The sequence below is a fragment of the Balaenoptera physalus genome (assembly GCF_965194825.1).
Source record: "Balaenoptera physalus genome assembly, chromosome: 10".
NCBI lineage: Eukaryota > Metazoa > Chordata > Mammalia > Artiodactyla > Balaenopteridae > Balaenoptera > Balaenoptera physalus.
In genome coordinates this window covers 47056360-47076579 of record NC_138889.1, presented here as the reverse complement: position 1 = coordinate 47076579, position 20220 = coordinate 47056360, and the positions used below count along the sequence as shown (strand labels likewise).

The window sequence follows — 20220 nt, the reverse complement described above, 5'->3', positions numbered from 1 at the left end:
AATATCAATTAAGTCCATCTTGTTTAATGTATCATTTAAAGCTTGTGTTTCTTTATTTATTTTCAATTTGGTTGGTCTGTCCATTGGTGAAAGTGGGGTGTTAAAGTCCCCTGCTATGATTGTGTTACTGTCGATTTCCCCTTTTATGGCTGTTAGCATTTACCTTATGTATTGAGGTGTCCCTATGTCAGGAGCATAAATATATACAATTGTTATATCTTCTTCTTGGATTGCTCCCTTGATCATTATGTAGTGTCCTTATGTGTCTCTTGTTGTAGTATTTATTTTGAAGTCTATTTTCCCTGATAATTGCTACTCCAGCTTTCTTTTGATTTCTATTTGCATGGAATATCTTTTTCCATCCCCTCACTTTCAGTCTGTATGTGTCTCTAGGTCTGAAGTGCGTCTCTTGTAGACAGCATATATATGGCTCTTGTTTTTGTATCCATTCAGCCAGTCTATGTCTTTTGGTTGGAGCATTTAATCCATTTACATTTAAGGTAATTATCAGTATGTGTGTTCCTATTACCATTTTTTTTATTGTTTTACGTTTGTTATTGTAGGTCTTTTCCTTCTCTTGTGTTTCCTGCCTAGAGAAATTCCTTTAGCATGTGTTGTAAAGCTGGTTTGGTGGTGCTGAATTCTCCTAGCTTTTGCTTGTCTGTAAAGATTTTAATTTCTCCGTCCAATCTGAATGAGATCCTTCCTGGGTAGAGGAATCTTGGTTGTAGGTTTTTCCCTTTCATCACTTTAAATATGTGCTGCCACTGCCTTCTGACTTGCAGAGTTTCTGCTGAAAGATCAGCTGTTAACCTAATGGGGATTCCCTTGTATGTTATTTGTTGTTTCTCCTTTACTCCTTTTAATATTTTTTCTTTGTATTTAATTTCTGATAGCTTGATTAATATGTGTTTTGGTGTGTTTCTCCTTTAGTTTACCCTGTATGGGACTCTCTGCACTTCCTGGACTTGATTAACTATTTCCTTTCCCATATTAGGGAAGTTTTCAACTATAATCTCTTCAAATATTTTCTCTGTCCCTTTCTTTTTCTCTTCTACTTCTGGGACCCTAATAATTTGAATGTTGGTGCATTTAATGTTGTCCCTGAGGTCTCTGAGACTGTCCTCAATTCTTTTCATTCTTTTTTCTTTATTCTGCTCTGCAGTAGTTATTTCCACTAATTTATCTTCCAGGTCACTTATCCGTTCTTCTGTCTCAGTTATTCTGCTATTGTTTCCTTCTAGAGAATTTTTAATTTCATTTATTGTGTTTGTCATCATTGTTTGTTTGCTCTTTAGTTCTTCTAGGTCCTTGTTAAACGTTTCTTGTATTTTCTCCATTCTATTTTCAAGATTTTAGATCATCTTTACTGTCATTACTCTGAATTCTTTTTCAGGTAGACTGCCTATTTCCTCTTCATTTGTTTAGTCTGGTGGGTTTTTACCTTGCTCTTTCATCTGCTGTGTATTTCTCTGTCTTCTCATTTTGCTTAACTTACTGTATTTGGGTTCTCTTTTTCACAGGCTGCAGGTTTGTAGCTCCCTTTGTTTTTGGTGTCTGCCCCCAGTGGCTAAGGTTTGTTCAGTGGGTTGTGTAGGCTTCCTGGTGGAGGGGAGTAGTGCCTGTGTTCTGGAGGATGAGGCTGGATCTTGTCTTTCTGGTGGGCAGGAACATGTCCGGTGGTGTGTTTTGGGGAGTCTGTGACCTTATTATGATTTTAGGCAGCCTCTCTGCTAATAGGTGTGGTTGTGTTGCTGTCTTGCTAGTTGTTTGGCATAGGGTGTCCAGCACTGTAGCTTGCTTGTCATTGAGTGGAGCTGGGTCTTAGTGTTGAGATGGAGATCTCTGGGAGAGCTTTCATTGTTTAATATTACGTGGAGTTGGCAGGTCTCTGGTTGACCAATGTCCTACTCAGCTCTTCCACCTCAGAGGCACAGGCCTAACACCCGGCTGAAGCACCAAGGCCCTGTCAGCCACACGGCTCAGAAGAAAAGGGAGAAATATGGAAGAAAGACAAAAATAAAATAAAATAAAATAAAGTTATTAAAATAAAAAATAATTATTGGGGGCTTCCCTGGTGGCGCAGTGGTTGAGAATCTGCCTGCCAATGCAGGGGACACGGGTTTGAGCCCTGGTCTGGGAGGATCCCACATGCTGCAGAGCAGCTGGGCCCACGAGCCACAATTACTGAGCCTGCGCCTCTGGAGCCTGTGCTCCGCAACAAGAGAGGCCACGATAGTGAGAGTCCCGCACACCACGATGAAGAGTGGCCCCTGCTTGCCACAACTAGAGAAAGCCCTTGCACAGAAATGAAGACCCAACACAGCCATAAATAAATAAATAAATAAATTTAGAAATGGTCCACATCAAATACTCTCTATAAAAAAAAAAATAAGAAGAATAAGAATTATTTTTAAAAAATTAAAAAGTAATTAAAAAAGAGAAAAAAAAGAAAGAAGGAAAGAAAGAAGAGAGCAACCAAACCAAAACACAAATCCATGAATGATAATAAGCACTAAAAATGATACCTAAAAAAAAAAAAAGAAAATGGACAGACAGAACCGTAGGAAAAATGGTAAAACCAAAGCTATACAGACAAAAGCATACACATACACACTCACAACAAGAGAAAAAGGGAAAAAAAGTATATATTGTTGCTCCCAAAGTCCACCACCTCAATTTTGGGATGATTCATTTTCTATTCAGGTATTCCATAGATGCAGAGTACATCAAGTTGATTGTGGAGATTTAATCTGCTGCTTCTGAGGCTGCTGGGAGATATTTCCCTTTCTCTTCTTTGTTCGCACAGCTCCTGGGGTTCAGCTTTGGATTTGGACCCGCCTCTGTGTGTAGGTCGCCTGAGGGTGTCTGTTCTTCTCTCAGACACGACGGGGTTAAAGGAACAGCTGATTCGGGGGCTCTGGCTCACTCAGGCCAGGGGGAGGGAGGGTTACGGATGCGGGGCGAGCCTGCAGCAGCAGAGGCCGGCGTGACATTGCACCCGCCTGAGGGGCGCCGTGTGTTCTCCCGGGGAAGTTGTCCCTGGATCACGGGACCCTGGCAGTGGCAGGCTGCACAGGCTCCCGGGAGGGGCAGTGTGGAGAGTGACCTGTGCTTGCACACAGGCTTCTTGGTGGCAGCGGCAGCAGCCTTAGCGTCTCATGCCCGTCTCTGGGGTCCGTGCTCATAGCTGCGGCTCACGCCCATCTCTGGAGCTCATTTAGGCGGCACTCTTAATCCCCTCTCCTCGCACACCCTAAAACGATGGTCTCTTGCCTCTTTGGCAGCTCCAGACTTTTTCCCGGACTCCCTCCCGGCTAGCTGTGGCACACTAGCCCCCTTCAGTCTGTGTTCACGCAGCCAACCCCAGTCCTCTCCCTTGGATCTGACCTCCGAAGCCAGAGCCTCAGCTCCCAGCCCAGACTCGCCCCGGCAAGTGAGCAGACAAGCCTCTCGGGCTGGTGAGTGCGGGTCAGCACCAATCCTCGTGCGGGAACCTCTCCACTTTGCTCTCCGCACCCCTGTTGCTGCGCTGTCCTCCGTGACTCCAAAGCTTCCCCCCTCCGCCACCTGCAGTCTCTGCCTACGAAGGGGCTTCTAGTGTGTGGAAACCGTTCCTCCTTCACAGCTCCCTCCCACTGGTGCAGGTCCCATCCCTATTCTTTTGTCTCCGTTTTTTCTTTTTTCTTTTGCCCTACCCAGGTACGTGGGGAGTTTCTTGCCTTTTGGGAAGTCTGAGATCTTCTGCCAGGGTTCAGTAGGTGTTCTGTAGGTGTTGTTTCACATGTAGATGTATTTCTGATGTATCTGTGGGGAGGAAGGCGATCTCCACGTCTCACTCCTCTGCCATCCTGAAGGTCTCTCCCCCATGTGCTTCTTATTCACATATCCTTCATAATAACATTGGGGACTTTCCTAGGTGCAACATCTGGAAAGTTAGCAAAAGAAGTGAGTAAAGAAACACTAGCCCTGCTGAAAACACTCTTAGAATAGCAATTCTAGTTTCCAGAATCACCCCGAAGCATCTATTGTTGGCTGAGGGCAAGCAGCAGGCAGGTTTCTGCAGAGAAATGGAGTTCAAGAGGAGAGAAGTGTCTGGTACTAGGATGGACCCTGGTGGTGGAGAATTGTGGCAAAAGAGGCTTTTCTGCAGTGGGAGTGTCCCATCTTCTTGGCTAGCAGCTCTCATGATAGGCACCCATTTATCAAATGCAACAAGCTTAGAGAAATGATAGCTATTACTCAGGAAGCCCTCATTTTGTGCCAGATTCTATACTAGATGCATCACACCTGTTATCAAAAAAGTCCTCATCAGAATACGAGAGATGGGCATTAATTATTCCCTCTCTTACCAATGAAGAAACTGAGGCTCACAAAATATAACTTGACAAAGGTAATACTTTCACTGAGTAACACAGAATTTAAACCCAGGTTGCTTAGCTCTAAAAATCATTTCTATTCAGCAGTATCTTCAAATTGGGATAGACATTACTATAGGTTCGCTAAGACTCTCTAAAGGGTACATGGCACAGAGAGTTTTAAAGAAATTTATTTCCAGATCTTCCTCCCATCTATTGTTTTCTAAAATGAATCTGAATGAGAAGCCTCCTGAATGTTCTTCTTTACCACCTCCCCTTTCACAATCTCCCTTCGACTTTTCAGAAGAAAGTCATACCTCTCACCTAAACTGGATCCATTCTCATCACTATGCACTCACAGAAGGGGTAAAAACTTACAAGGTACCAAAGCAGTGGAGAATTCAAAATATTGGTGCCATTGTCGCTGAAGTGAATGACTTTAATGACTAGGTAGCAAATGTCTTGAAATTTGGGTCCTTTGTAAATAGATCCATAAATTATAAGATTGCTTTCTTCAAAGAATTCTTGATTGTGTTGTCACTGACGGATCAGATTATTTTGATACTGAATCAGTTATGTCATTTTTGGCATATATAACTAAAAAAGGAGTTCAAGTAATTAAGTGAAATTCCTACAAAAATCTTTTCATTACCATCTAGTTTTTTATGAGAATAAAGTTTCTCAGGACTGTGAATTACTTTTTAAAATTTAGAATAGAAAATATGCTGAGCCTTATCTTTTCTATCAATGAGTAATATTCATCCATGGATACATACAATAAATTTTAATTAACAATCTTTCACAAATATTATTAAGAAATACATTTTCAATAAAATTTTACTTTTTATATTTAATAGCTTATTTTGTAAAATATTTAATGTTTATGTCATTCTAATAAATTGTGTATTACTAAAAAACATAATGATAACAATCCAGATTATATTAATGGTCTCATGAAATTTTTAAAAAGTAATTTTAATTTTTATACCTATTTTGTTGTAGAAAAGTATGATAGGCTGATGAGTTTTTTAAAAAAACATTTCAAGAATAACATATAACATTTAGGTATAATTTTGTAAGAAAATAGAATAAAAACATGAGATCAAGTGAAAAAGGAAATCCTATAAAATTTTAGACTATAATAGAAGAGTTTGTTTAGGTACTTTTGATATGGATGTTGGTAAATATCAAATCATTTAATGTGCATACGTTTTTATAAAGTGATAATAAATTTTTACTTTAAAACTTATACTATTTGCAACATCTATCCCTGAACTTTTATCCTCTGAAACTATATACAATTATGATTAAAGCAACTTAGAATCTACTTAAAAATATGTGAGAACATACAGAAAACTTGGTTTTAAAACTTTCATTTGGTGCTACTCAAGGATAAAAGCTTAAAGACCATTGTTCTACAGACCTTTTCCCTCCATGATATGACTTATTGCTAATAAGAAAGACAGTATACCAGTTCATTCAAGAGCTTAAGCTCTGGAATAAAACACACTGGTGTTCCAGCCTTCTCTTATTTTTAATCTTAATCTTTTTAATCTTAGACAAGTTACTTAAGCTCTCTAAACTGCTTTATCCAAATCTGTATAATGGAGATTATGAAGATAAGCTGTAGAATCATTGTGAAGATTACATGAAATTAATCATGTTAAGTTTTTAGAAAAATTCCTGCACATAGTAAGTGCCATGTATATACAGTCATAAAAGTTTTCATAGAAAAGAGATTTCAGAGGGGAGATAAGTGTATGTTCTTGGGCTATGGTTCCAGAGGGAATGGGGCTTGGTATGGTTTCAGAGAATGAGTACATAAAGCTCAAAAGGAGGGAAAAAAAATCATCAGCTGAGGCGGCAGAAATACTATGAGCCACAATGGTGGGAGAGCACAAAGCTTCAAATGCAAAAGTGAAGAGCTGCACTTTAAAAATGAAGTTGACAACAAAATAATCCTAATTGTATGAAATGAAGCTAGATTTCCTCTGCCCAAGCCCTAATGCCTGCACTGTTTCTATCCTACTTTTTAAAAAAAATTATAATCTTACAGTTTCTGTTTTCTTATATTTCTGAATTTTGAAATTCAGCATGTCCTTGGCCATAGTCCCTCAACTTGGCTCCTACTTACAGTTTAACTCTGTTACTCCTACTTCTTTGTCTGGCTCTGAATCTGAGTTCTCCTTATGTTTTGTGTTTTCCCTGAATGGACTCTGAAATGATATCATACTCTACCTCTTCCCTGGGAGTATGTGGGAGAGAACACAAACTTTCAAGAGCTCAGATGTTGAAGTCTAATTGATATGGGTTAAAATCCCAACTCAACCACGACCTGTGTAGGCTTGGGAAACTCCGAACTTGTCTGAGCCTCGGTTTTCTCTTGTTCTCAATGGGGATAATTTCTAATCAACAGAGCTGCTATAAAGGCTGAAGGACTTATGTTACAAAAAGCAATAGCTCAATTAACATTCAGAAAATAATAATTCTTATTATAATTACTATTCCTTTTGCAATGAGTGGAGCCATTTAATGGAGTCCTGCTTAACTTTGAAATAAATATTTTGCAAAATAAAACACATTACCTGATGTCCTCTAGACAGTTGAAGATGAATTGTAATGTCAAAGGTCACAAATTTCATGTTTCCTCTGGAACTAGAAAAAAAATTAAAAGTAACCACCAGAACTGGAAAGCAAGGGGACACATAAAGGCTGGAAAGATCTGTTTCTACGTGCTGTTACAGACTGAAGTGAGAGTGACTGTGCCGATTATTATAAAAAGGTTTTACTACTTTTCAGGATCTAAAGGAGGAATAATAGGCAGAAGCAACAGAATGGAACACAGACTGGTTCAGCCTATTCCATTGGTTAATCAGTCCATTGTGACCAGATTGACACCATTCAACTCTACAAAGATTTATTAAATGCTCACTGGGCATCTAGAATGTACAGAATCCCAATACAGAATGAATTTTATGGTTGATGTTATTACTTTGAATCAGGTTTTCAATTGTAGTTGTAAACCAAATGAGAAAATCATTTAGATTTTCAATCATTAAGGCAAACTAATTTTTTTTTCCAATTTTCTTTTTGCCAACAGGATTTGCTAGTCCGCTTACTGGGATAGCAGATGCCTCAAAAAGCAGTATGCACAATGCCTTGCACATCTACATGAATGGAACGATGTCCCAAGTACCGGGATCTGCCAACGATCCCATTTTCCTTCTTCATCATGCATTTGTTGACAGGTTGGTTGGCACTTCTTCATAAATTATGTGCTTATTGGTTTTAAATGTAGCAGATGGCAAGAAGATATACAAAAAGCCAACAGGCACATAAAGATATGCACACCATCACTAGTCATTAGGGAAACACAAATTAAAACCAAAATGAGATAGTACCTCATGCTTGTTAGAATGGCCATCATCAAAAAGACAAGAGATAAATGCTATCCTGGATGTGCAGAAAAGGGAAACCTTGTGTGCTATTGGTGAAATTGTAAACTGGTATAGCCACTGTGGAAAACAACATGGAGGATTCTCAAAAAATTAAAAATAAAACTGCCAAATGATCTGGCAATTCCAATTCTGGGAATATATCCAAAGGAAACAAAACCACTAACTTGAAAAGGACACCCCCATTTTCATAGCAGCATTATCTACAATAACCAAGATATGGAAACAACATAAGTGTCCATCAATGGATGAGTGGCTGAAGAAGTTATCACTATCTCCACCTCACTCATGTTTCAGGAACATGGACATAATATCAAATAACTAAGTGACTATTAGCCTGGAAGATTATTAGGCAGGTTTTTATTGCCTTCTTGGCAACTCTAAAATTATAAGAATTAAATAATATCTCAAGTCAAGTTTTATTTAGAAATTAGTTTTTAAGAAAGTATATAAGCACCAAAATTATGATAACAATATAATATCAAAACCACCAAAACTATACATCAGGGAGGGAGGAAGATTGTGGGGGAAAACATCTTACCAGAGCAGATAGACTGAACTCTGTTTACTGAGTCATTTTTATATCATATTGTCTTTGTGAATTTTTGGCATTTTTTTGACCTTTAGTGCCATCCCATGAACTTTAAAGAAGGTAGATTTCCTAGATACCTTGATGCCCCAGACAAGGAATATGCAAACTATGGCTTATAGGCCAAATCTGTCTCCTACCTTATTAGTAAATAAAGTTTTATTAGAACACAACCACAATCATTCATCTACATATGGTCTATGGCTGCTTTCACGCTACAGTGGCCAAGTTGAACCAAGACCATATAGTGCACAAAATAGAAAATATTTAGTCCCTGGCCCTTTACAGAGGAAGTTTCCTGACCCCTGCCAAACCAGAGAATTCCATATTTATATGCCAGGTAAGAGAAAAAGGTTCATCTTTATCTAGCCCACCTATATCTATATTTATAGAAAATGCTATAATTTAATTCAATGTCTGGAGGCATTTTTTAAATAGAGATAAAGCTATTACAAAGATATACAGCTTTTAGAAGCCACTCTCCCACCTTTGAAAATTAAAATTTTCTCTTTCTTAGAATTCTCTATTAATCCTATCTTACTATTAGATACCTGCATGATTATTAAAGTAACTCAAAAATAATAAGCAGATGTCAAAGTAGTTTCTCATTCAGCCCTTGTAGGCAAGCTGATGAAGATTCTGGGGATGGAGAGGGAGGAAAAAGCATCATTATAAAGAAGGATAGAGACCTGCGGATTGCCACAAAGTACTGTGGCATCTGAGCTTTCCTCTCAAGTCTCTTCTTATAGAGATGCATTTCTTCAATCAGATGGTCTTTTCACTGTTGTTCAGTTATTCACAAATATATTTATTGAGCACCTACTATGTGCTGAGTACATTTGCCTGAATATTTCACATCCATTGTTGCTTCTATTTATTGCATTTACCAGTCTCCAAATCTGCAACATATTTTCCTTGACTTATCTAATTTCTATATAATCTTCAAGACTAGTTTCAATTTTTAGCTCTTCCATGAAGAATGACCAAGCCTATCTAAAACCATTTCTCTCATCCAAGGGTGTGTTGGAGCCAGCCCAAATTGGCTAGCAAGATTGAATTATGTACATATTTTCCCAACTTTGCATTCAGTGACCTCAGGCTGTAGCTTGAAACCAGTATTGGTAGGAGTATTTACATCAGGAAACTGGCAAGTGCTACAAATCAGGGCTTTCACTCTGAGAGAGCTGGTTGTTAAAATAATGGCCGGCATACCGCTGCTCCCATCTGTTAACTCACATCACTTTCTCTCTCTACTTCTTATTTTGGACACATCATTTATATCATTCTTATTGATTATGTGCTTTCCTTACTGATTATTTGTGCTTTGTCTCTATGACTAATCTCTGAGCTACTTAATGGTGGGACCCACGCCTTGAATTCTATTTGCTTTTCTCACAATGTTTTCTTTAGCTTGTAATTAGTAGATGTGTAATACATTTCTATCAAATGAATAAATGATTGAAAACAACCTTAGCAAGTTACATTTATCATAGCTACAAAGGAAACTGCAGAGAAATCATTTTAACTAAAAAAAACGTTTTGCAAGTCTTGTAAAACACAAATCATTCAATGCTATAAACATGTTTTAAGATTTAGCATGTTTTAGATTTAGCAAGGTCTAGACCATTAGACCTTGTTTTAGGCACTGATTAAACAGAATAATGAGACAAGATCACTGGCTTGAAAAAGATTAGTCTAGTGGGAAATACAAACAAGTAAACAACTATAGTACATTATAATTCACGCATAGTCATAGGAGACATTCTTGGAAAGCTACATAAAAAGGATGATATATGAGCTGAGCCCTGAAGAGCAGCAGGCCTACAAGACAAGAATGGATATTCAAGGATTGGGAACATAACTCTTACCTCATTGAAACCAAGCACAAGCTCAAAATATGAACTGAAGAAGAAAATGAAGCTTAGGGTCCAAAATAAGGAAATATGCCTCAAGTCTCATATGCAGAGAAAGTGATGAGTCCAGTGGCCAGTTAGCTCACCACCAAAATGTGCCATTGTTGGGCAAATAAAGACATAAAGTAATTTCAATTATCTCTACCACTTTTAAGTAAAAAAAAAAAAGGAAAAATCAGAGAATGGATCTAATACAATGATTTTAAAAGAGAATATGTATTTAGTTTTTACTATGTGCTAGGCACTGTTATAAACTCTTTACTAGTTTTATTTCATTTAATCCACACCAACAAGTCTGTAATGTTCTAGATTAAAAAAGAGAGATGGAGAAGTTCAGTAACTGTCCCAAGATTACACAGCTAGTAAAGGGTGGAGTTGAGAGTTAAACAATGCAGTCTTACTACAGAGACATGTTCCTAACCACTGTGGAGAATTCCTTGGAAAATGCAAAGACGAGTTTTCCTTCTGACTGCTCTGACACTGAGGATAATTCATTTTCATTAAAAATTCATTCATTCATCAAACATTTTAAGTTTCTTCTATATTCTAGGTCCTATGCCAGGTACCATGCCTTTTTAATTTATTGGTATGAATGACCTCCAGATGCTTATAGTTCTTCAAAAAAGACAGAAAAGGAAAAAAAAAAAAACCAACATAGCAATGTAGCACTGTCTATAAAAGAAGTGTAAGAGGTATATGAATCCAGAGAAGGAAGAGCTTAAATTATATAAGAATGGCCAAAACTGGAGGCATCTGACAACATCAAACGCTGGTGGAGATGTGAGCTACGAGAACTCTCATTCATTGCTGGTGGAAATGCAAAATGGTGCAACCAATTTGGAAGACAGTTTGGCAGCTTCTTATAAAGCTAAACATATTCTTACCATACGATCCAGTAATCACGCTCCTTGGTATTTACACAAAGGAGCTGAAAACCTATGTCCACACAAAACCCTGCACATGGATGTATATAACAACTTTATAATTTCCAAAACTTGGAGGCAAGCAAAACGTCCTTCAGTGTGTAAGTGGATAAATAAATGGTGGTACATCCAGACAATGGGATATTATTCAGTACTAAAAAGAAATGAGCTATCAAGCCATGAAAAAACATGGAAAAAACTTAAATATATATTACTAAGTAAGAGAAGCCAATCTGAAAAGGTTATATATTGCATGATTCCAACTATATAACATTCTGGTAAGAGCAAAACTGTGGAGATTATAAAATGATCAGTTGTCAGGGTTGAGGGCATGAGGAATGAATAGGCAGAACACAAAGAATTTTTAGGGCAGTGAAAAAACTGTGTGATGGCATAATGATGGATATGTCATTATACATTTGTCCAAACGCATAGAATGTATAACACCAGGAGTGAACCCTAAGGTAACCTATGGATTTTAGGTGACTATGATAAGACATCGTAGGTTCATCAGTTATAACAGATGCACCATTCTGCTGGGGGATGATGATAAGGGGGAGGTTATGCGTGTGGGGGGGAAGGGGATATTAGGAAATCTCTGTATCTTCCTTTAATTTTGTTGTAAGCCTAAAACATCTCTTTTTAAAAAAGTCTTAAAAAGAGAGATAAGTATGGTTGTGACCTACTTAACATTTTTAAATAACTGAAATTATGAGTGGTAACAGTATACTGTTGTTGCCTAATATCAGATAGTGCACCATCAGGACTCTGATAAATAGAAATGTGATATGGACAGTGAGGGCATTGATGAATCTCTAAGAACTTGTCGTAAAGCATACAATTTAGAAAAAAATTAACGACATTTACTTATACAAATTTAACCTAGGGAAGGCTGAGTAGCTCTTCTTATTTGAGTACTCTTCCCATGTTACTCATCAATGGTAACTAATAAATGAACCTAAGTATTTCTAGCATCTCTCTCTTTGTAAGGTGAAATAACAAACCTTTGTAATTTTCCAGAAATCACAAAGATAATTTAAAAGATAGTCTACAAGATTTATGTCACTTTTTCTATATTTAGGATCTGATTTGGGCAAGGCAAAATCAAAGAAGTTGTCAGAGGAAACTTGGACACGATTAAGTAAGATTATGAGTGCCTGAGAAATAATATTTCATTATATTTTTAATGAAAGTGTCAATAAAGCATTTTAAAGTTAAAAGAAAAGAAGGTAACAGGATTGTAAAGAACCTTAGTTCTTTTATAAGTGAGGAACAAGAAACCTTTGCTCTTTTTTTCTTTCTTAAACAGTCAAGAGTATAATACAGGCAACAAAAAGCTCAGGAAATTATTCTAGTTAGACAGAAAATATCTGCTATCTAAAAAGCAAAAAAAAAAAAAAACAAAAAAAAACCTTTATATTGTAGGCAAGGGCCATAAGCAATATATCAGTCAGTAAGTCAGTAAGTAAATAAATAAATAAATAAAAAGTCAGTAAGTAAGTAAGCCAAGTCAGTAAGGCCATCAAAATTGAGAATATTTTAAGGTTTTTAAACAAATTTTATAACTTATTTTTCAAACTTAGGTATTATAAACCAGGTCAAATAAAATTCACTTTCCAAATTTCATCCTTCATTGGCTCCTTCATATCCTGGAACATACTGGCACTTTAAGACAGATTTTAGGGGCTCCACCAGATGAGCACTAATTTCATTATAACATTAAGATGTTATTAACATGCAGTGTTAATAAAGGTAGTCATTGTTTATCTTTAAATGAGTCAATAAATATTTTTTTAAAAAAGAATTCCATTGTATGAATGCACCATTCTTTAGTAATCACTTAGTCACGTATTAACAGGCATTTTGATTGTTTCTTTTTTATCTATCTTTTCTTTTTTAAACTATATATATATGTGTATGTTTGTGTGTGTTTATATTATGTGCATATATATATAATTGTGAACATTTGTGAGTATAGCTAAAGAATAGATTTTTCACATTGGAATTGAAAGGTGAGAGGTTAAATACATTTAAAATTTGTTGATATTTCCAAACTGCCTTCTAAAAATGATTGTGCTTGCTACATTTCCACAAATAGAGAATGAAAGTGTGTTGCCACCCTGTACCCTCATTTGCACTAGATGTCATCAAATTTATTAATCTTTTTAACTCTGAAAAGTAGAAAAATATTTATTTGTATTTTTCTGTTTCCTAGGCATGTTATAGATTAATTATACTTTTTTCTAAAATGTCTATTTACATTCTTTGCTATTTTAGGTTAATTGGTCTTTTTATTATTAAATTGTATAGGGTCCTCATAAATTTTTAGTTGACCTTTTTTGTCATAAACATTACAAATATTTTCTGCAGTTTTAGTCATCATTTAAATATTATGGTATGTTTCTTGGTATTCAGAAATTAATATATGATTTTTTTTTTTTTTTTTTTTTACAAGGGGATTTTTCTCTGATATTTACTGTGGACCCTCGTTGAGTTCCTGGTGATAAATCTCACAGTATTGTGAGAGGCCCCATGATTGGATGCCCCTTGAGTCTTTTTTTTTTAAATTTTTTTATTTATGGCTGTGTTGGGTCTTCGTTTCTGTGCGAGGGCTTTCTCTAGTTGCGGCAAGCGGGGGCCACTCCCCATCGCAGTGCGCGGGCCTCTCATTATCGCGGCCTCTCTTGTTGCGGAGCACAGGCTCCAGACGCGCAGGCTCAGTAGTTGTGGCTCACGGGCCTAGTTGCTCCGCGGCATGTGGGATCTTCCCAGACCAGGGCTCGAACCCGTGTGCCCTGAATTGGCAGGCAGATTCTCAACCACTGCGCCACCAGGGAAGCCCAATACATGATCTTTTATATAATCTTTTATATTCAATCTCTATTCACAGCTTCAGAGTCTTGAACTCTTTGTTCCTCAGTATTCTCATCTGTAAAAAGAGTGGATTGATCTAAATCTCCATGGTTCTTTCTGGACTTTACAATCCTCTGGATAATGTGTTTTTGAAGAAATGACAGTAGAATGCATTAGTACAATTACAGGGCTTTAGCAGGTTTCTTAGTGACAGCTTAATCATGCTTTTAGTTATGATTAATAGGTAACTGACATATAGATAAATCCAATTCATAGTGTAAATTATTTTTCTCTGCTATTCAGATTAAGGTCTGACAGGACTCTAAGCTTTTCTCAGATTTGTAAAAAAAGTTTCTGGCAAGAAGAGAGGATTGAACAGTGGGCACCCTAAAAGAATGAATATGTTGGAATGTGTATTCTTTTTCTCCAAGAAGATGAGATTTGGGGCATGCTAAAGACAGAGACATTTGAAACTTTAAACCAACCTAACACTACAACACCCATCAAGCAAAGCTGATGTTTTAGCCATGGAATCAGGAACTTTTATGCTTATAAATTCCTTAGGAAGGAAGATGAGCATTGGTGCTGGATGGTACACTATGGATAAATGTCAGAGCAACAGAAAGAGGGCTTTAGAAATACTTCCTTTTCCTTAATACTTCATTGCTCAAGGAGGGCTCACGTGGACAAAAGCAAGCACATCTCTGCATGCATGCATTCATTCAGCTGTTAATTCAACAAACATTAAGTCCCCTCTATGCTCTGTGTGCTATATTAGGCCATGGGGATTCAGCAGTCACTAATACTATTCCTCCCCACCTAATGCTTCCTGGTCCAGATATGTAAAAAACTAAGTAACATAAAACAAAATGTAACTTCTGCAATAGTAGTGGTTTAATAGGCCAGAGTCTGCGGGAGTGAAGAAAAGAGCATCAAGGAAGTGGGGACCATAAGAATGGTCCTCCTCATCCCCTGGATCTGTAGCACCTAGCAGCCTGCCTGGCACAGAGTGGATATTCAACGAATAGCTGTTAGATTCCAGTGTTTGGAATTCTCTTATGACCGGTGGCTTTATGAAGAATGAGTAAGATATTGACTCGTGAAGTTTGGTAGTAACAACATTCAATTCATGTGGAACAGAACAAGAAAACCTCAGAAGTGTGAGGTTAATAGAAACTTCAGGAAATAAGCCATAATTAAAACCCAACTAAAATACTGAAAGCACAGCTAACGTTTGAGTGCTTACTACACCAAAAGCTAAGGGCATCAATGGACTGACCCATCTAATAGTTAACAACAATCCTACCAGTTAAGTGGCATTGTCACCCCCATCTTAGGGACAAATAGACTAAAGCACAGAGAGGTTAAATAACCTGTCAGGATATGAACCCATGTTTTTAACCTGTACTATATGCTGCTTCATAAAGTGTTTGGAGAGCAGAAGAAATGCATGTCTATATAGAGAGAGAATATACTCTTACCCCAACACAAGAGCAAAAGCTAACAGGGTAGGCGGTTATCTTGAACACTAGTCACCAGCATGGTTACTGCAGCAGGAGGCCGGTTGACCAAGCAGAACAGGTTGGTGAAAAATTTAGCAAGCTCCAGTTGGGTGGGGTGTGTGGAGGGGGGGAGGAGGAGTGCAGGGGGCAAGCAGGGGCTAGGCAGTGAGGGGTGGGGAATGTGAAGGGGAACAAAAACTGGGCCAATATTTGGAGTAAGTTTTACAGTTTAGAGTGCCCAGAAGCTTAAGCCTGCAGTTTGAACTGATTTTTAAATTTTTATTGAAATAGAGTTGATTTACAGTACTGTGTTAGTTTCAGGTGTACAGCAAACAGGTGTAGTTCCCTGTGCTCTACAGTAGGTCATTGTTGTTTATCTATTTTATATAGTGTGTATATTTTAATCCCAAACTCCTAATTTATCCCTCCCCTCCTTTCCCCTTCGGTAACCATAGGTTTGATTTCTCTGTCTGTGAGTCTATTTCTGTTTTGGCAATAAGTTCATTTGTATCATTTTTTTTTTTAGATTCCACATATGAGCTATATCATATGATATTTATCTTTCTCTGTCTGACTTACTTCACTTAGTATGATAATCTCTAGTTGCATCCATGATGCTGCAAATGGCATTATCTCATTCTTTTATGGCTGAGTAATATTCCATTGTGTGTGTGTATATATATACACAGAAGTTTGCAACCACATTAGTTCTTGCCCAAAATAGAACAACTGATCCTTAACTTTGCAAAGATTTCCAATGTCGTTTCCAAATTCTTCAAACATCCTTTGGACATATCCTGTGGCATATCATTATGTAATATATTTTGATGCTAGGTTTCTATGCATTCCATTCATCTAAGATGTCATTTGCATGACTATATATATATATTATATATATATATATATTATTTGTATATATCTCACATCTTCTTTATCCATTCATGTTAAACCCTCCTCTGATGTGGGCTGGGCTCACCTTGGCTGAGCAGGCACTGACTCAGGAACTAAGTGAGGCTGAGGTAGAGAGGGCAGGAAGGGACACCTCTAGAAGCTCATAGTCTAGTTCCTAGATTCCAAGTGTGGATAAGAAGTCCTCTGGTGGAAGAACCATGAGACCTGGGGGCAGAATACCTGTGAGCACATCCTGGCTCTGTTTTGAGATACTTATATGACCCTGGGAAGGTTGCTGAATTCCTCCCAGCCTCAGTTTCCTCACCGACAAAATGGCGGTAATATTATTACTTTTCTCATAGGAATGTGACTTTACAGTTTATAACTCGTAATATGACAACTGGCTTCTTGTAAAGAGAGTAGAGTATAAGGGACTTTTATAAAGCATATGCGATACTTTTATTCTGTACTCACTATTTGCAAGCGCCCTCCAGGATCAACAACACTTCCTCAGTTCTCCTGTAACCTGTCTCTTGAGTGCATGGGAATCCCAGCTAGGTATAAACCTGAAGCAAAACATTCCATGGATGGCAGGTCTGCCTCACTCCTCAGCTACAGATTAATTACATCTTTTGGAGTGACTTCTTGGCTGTCATTGCTGATGAGGCTTCCTTTCCATTCTATTCCCCAAGCCTCCCTTGGGCCATCCTGCTAAGAAGGCTGCCCTGACCCACATGCCTGCAAACTAAATGCCTTGCCAACTAGGCAGCTCAGAAATAGTCCAGGCAGAAGGCAGCTCCCTGGAGCTTCAGGAACGAACAGCAGATTGCCTGCCTGCTGGTGATAGCAAGGCCGAAGCTTGCTCAGAAAGACAGAAGTCCCAGTGTTAGGGAAGGAGGTGAACTCAGAAACCAGAGAAATGTCTTAAAGTCTGCTCTGGGAATCAGACGGGATGGCAGAGGAGGACCCCTTTGTTTCTTGGTTTCTTTTCATACTGTTGGATTCTGACCAGCTTTAAAAATGCTCCCTAGACTTAACTCCCTAGAACAAGTAGCAGTTATACCATTATAGTTGTACTTATCCATATATCCACAGCTGATTTTGTTGTTGTCATCAGTGGATTTAGCTCTGATGCCAGTCTGCTTTGGCTAGATGTATTTGTAGGTTTAACTGTCTCTCTCACTCAATCTTGAGCTCCTTTAAGGTTGTGTTTGTGTATTGATCATCTGTAGCACCTAAACACAGATCCAAGCACCTAACAAAGACCCTGGCACATAGGAGACATCATTAAACGCTTATTAGACTAAAGTGTTGCTGCACTTGATTAATTGATGAAGAGGCCATGTACTATAACTAATAACCTAAAAAATAGTCCTCCTACAATGTGCGGAATCTCCCAACTCTTTGCAGGATTAATATGTCTTAGTACGAAGGGAATTAAATTGCTTAAAGTGTTGATAACTTAAAAATCCCAAATGAAAGAGGATAAAGAAACATGAGTTGTCATTATTTTTGCTGAATTTTTAAATCTGAGAGAAAGTTTTAAGATCATAATCTAACCCCTCATTTAACAAATAAGGAAATTGAGGCCCAGAAAGGGTGACCTACCCAAGGACACAGGTTTCTGCAAAGTAGAGGGAAGAGTGTTTCAAGGCCTTGTGGGGCAGGTGGGAGCTTTCAGAGACAGAGTTGAATATTTAACACGACAGAGGATATTTAACTAAGGAAGGCAGAAGCAGTGTGACTATAGGAAGGTCCTTACCATCATCATTTAGAGATCCAGAGTTCAGATCTGCTGAAACAGCACCAAATATCAGATTCAAGGGATGAACAGGACTTTAAAATTAATCAAAAGGCCAGAAATCGGGAGACTAGGAGGCAGTAAATCATGATTAAGATCACAGATTTTAGCATCAGACATGTTTCATTTTGAATCTCAAGGCTGCCACATCTAGCTAAATGATCTCTGGCAAGCTGCTTATTCTCACCTAAGCCTTCCTTTTCTCAGCCATAAAATTCTGCTAATACTAGTACCTATCTGAAGTTGTAGCTTTAATAATTAATATGATATTTTTATAAATATGTATTAAAGTTCTTAGCACACAATTACACAACAGAAAAGGTCCTTGCCATTAAGATACTTTCTAATTTTCTCACATTTCTGGAAGCTAGAAGTTTGAGATCACAATATCAGCAGAATTAGCTTCTCTCTCCTTGGCTTGCATACGTCTGTCTTCTCCCAGTATTTTCACATGGTCTTCCCTCTGTACATGTCCATGTCCTAATTCCCTCTGTTTATAAAGACACCAGTCAGATTGGATAAAGGACCACTCTCATGACCTCATTTTAACTTAATTACTTCTTCAAAGACCCTATCTCCAAATAGTTACATTCTAAGGTCCTGTGGATTAGAACTACAGCATATGAATTCGGGGTGGGAGGAGAATAATTCAACTCATAACAAGTGGTGAGGATGAAAGTCAAACTGTAGTAGAATGAAAACAGAATAGGAATTGAAAATGTCAAATTAGACCAAAGTTTTAAAAGTGTGATGACAAACTAAAATAGAAAGGACAGCAAATTGTTTGAGGAGAAGAATTAAGAAAAAGAGCTTTTTGGAGAGGCTTTTTTCCCCCTTTAACAATAAGAGATACATGCCTGAATTTATAATTTAAGGGAATTATTGCTAAGGAAATGAGAAAAAAAAGCATTAAAAGTGAAGAACATTGAAATGCTCTAAAAAGTAAACTAAGAAAAATGATATATGGTTTCAATTCTTAAAGATCATTATCTAGGAGAAATTATCGCATATTTTCCCCAGAGGAAAAATTAAAGAATGATAACTGATGTACAAAATATCCATAGGAAATGGTATATTCAGAACCTCATTTGTCAAAACATTCATAAGATGTCTTTTTATCATATGACTTTGTTTTATTAACGTAATTTAGATAATATGAGGGTTTCTGGAAATATCAAAACAAAATTTCTGCATATAGGATTGGCAAAGCAGAGAACAGAGAAAACCAAGGATGTACAATACAAATGCTATTTCCATCCTGGAGTCAACAAGGCCCAAGATAGCTATTGTCAAGTACAAAATGTCGCAATAATCTACAAATAACAATGGGGATGCGAATCTGTTGGAATCTCAGGAAAGACACATTACTATATTCACGACGTCAAACGGCCGTAATGAAAAGAGTTTTCTGTAGCTGTGTCCTTATACAAAGCAAACTATCAGGAGAAAGATAAATATTTACCAAAAGAAAAACAGTTTTTTAAGAAAAGTACTTTTCCCTCAAAAAAAGAAGCAGAAGCAGCAGAGCCCCTTTAATTTCAGGGATAAAAAAGAGAGCAGAACAAGCTTCCAGATTCATATCATGGGGCTGTGCTAGTATCAGCACAGCATGGAGTTTTGTGGCAGAATTCTTCTTTCTCTCCCAGAGGCAGCTAATTTTTGTCTAGCAACAAGGCAGAGATGAGGTGGGGTGGTGGAGGTGAAATGTTTCCCCCTGATGAAGGAGGTCATCGAGAAGATATGACTGCTGTGGTTTGACCTCTGAGCTGAACCCGGGCAATCAGAGGCTCCTAACCTACTCCCCTGTCTTAGGAACGTACAGTCTGCCTACCATTCATCCCCACAGTGGGAATTATTCCAAAGATCTAGCCTTGAGAGAGTGAGGTGCTACTGAGACCATCTGGACAGCATATGTGACTGAATCCAGTTACACTA

The 20220-nt window shown here is 37.7% G+C and overlaps 1 protein-coding gene across 2 annotated transcripts in view; it reads left to right on the top strand.

Annotated features, from left to right (window-relative positions):
* Positions 1 to 20220, top strand: part of TYR (tyrosinase) — a 122718-nt gene that overhangs the window by 64348 nt on the left and 38150 nt on the right. Inside the window, exons 3-4 of one of the 2 annotated variants that reach the window (XM_082410179.1) lie at positions 7459 to 7606; positions 9016 to 13119. In XM_082410179.1, coding sequence (XP_082266305.1) covers positions 7459 to 7606; positions 9016 to 9124 — 257 coding nt within the window. In that variant the 3' untranslated portion in view covers positions 9125 to 13119. Of the gene's footprint in view, positions 1 to 7458; positions 7607 to 9015; positions 13120 to 20220 lie in introns of those variants that run through there. The other variant, XM_082410178.1, reaches the window with a different exon arrangement.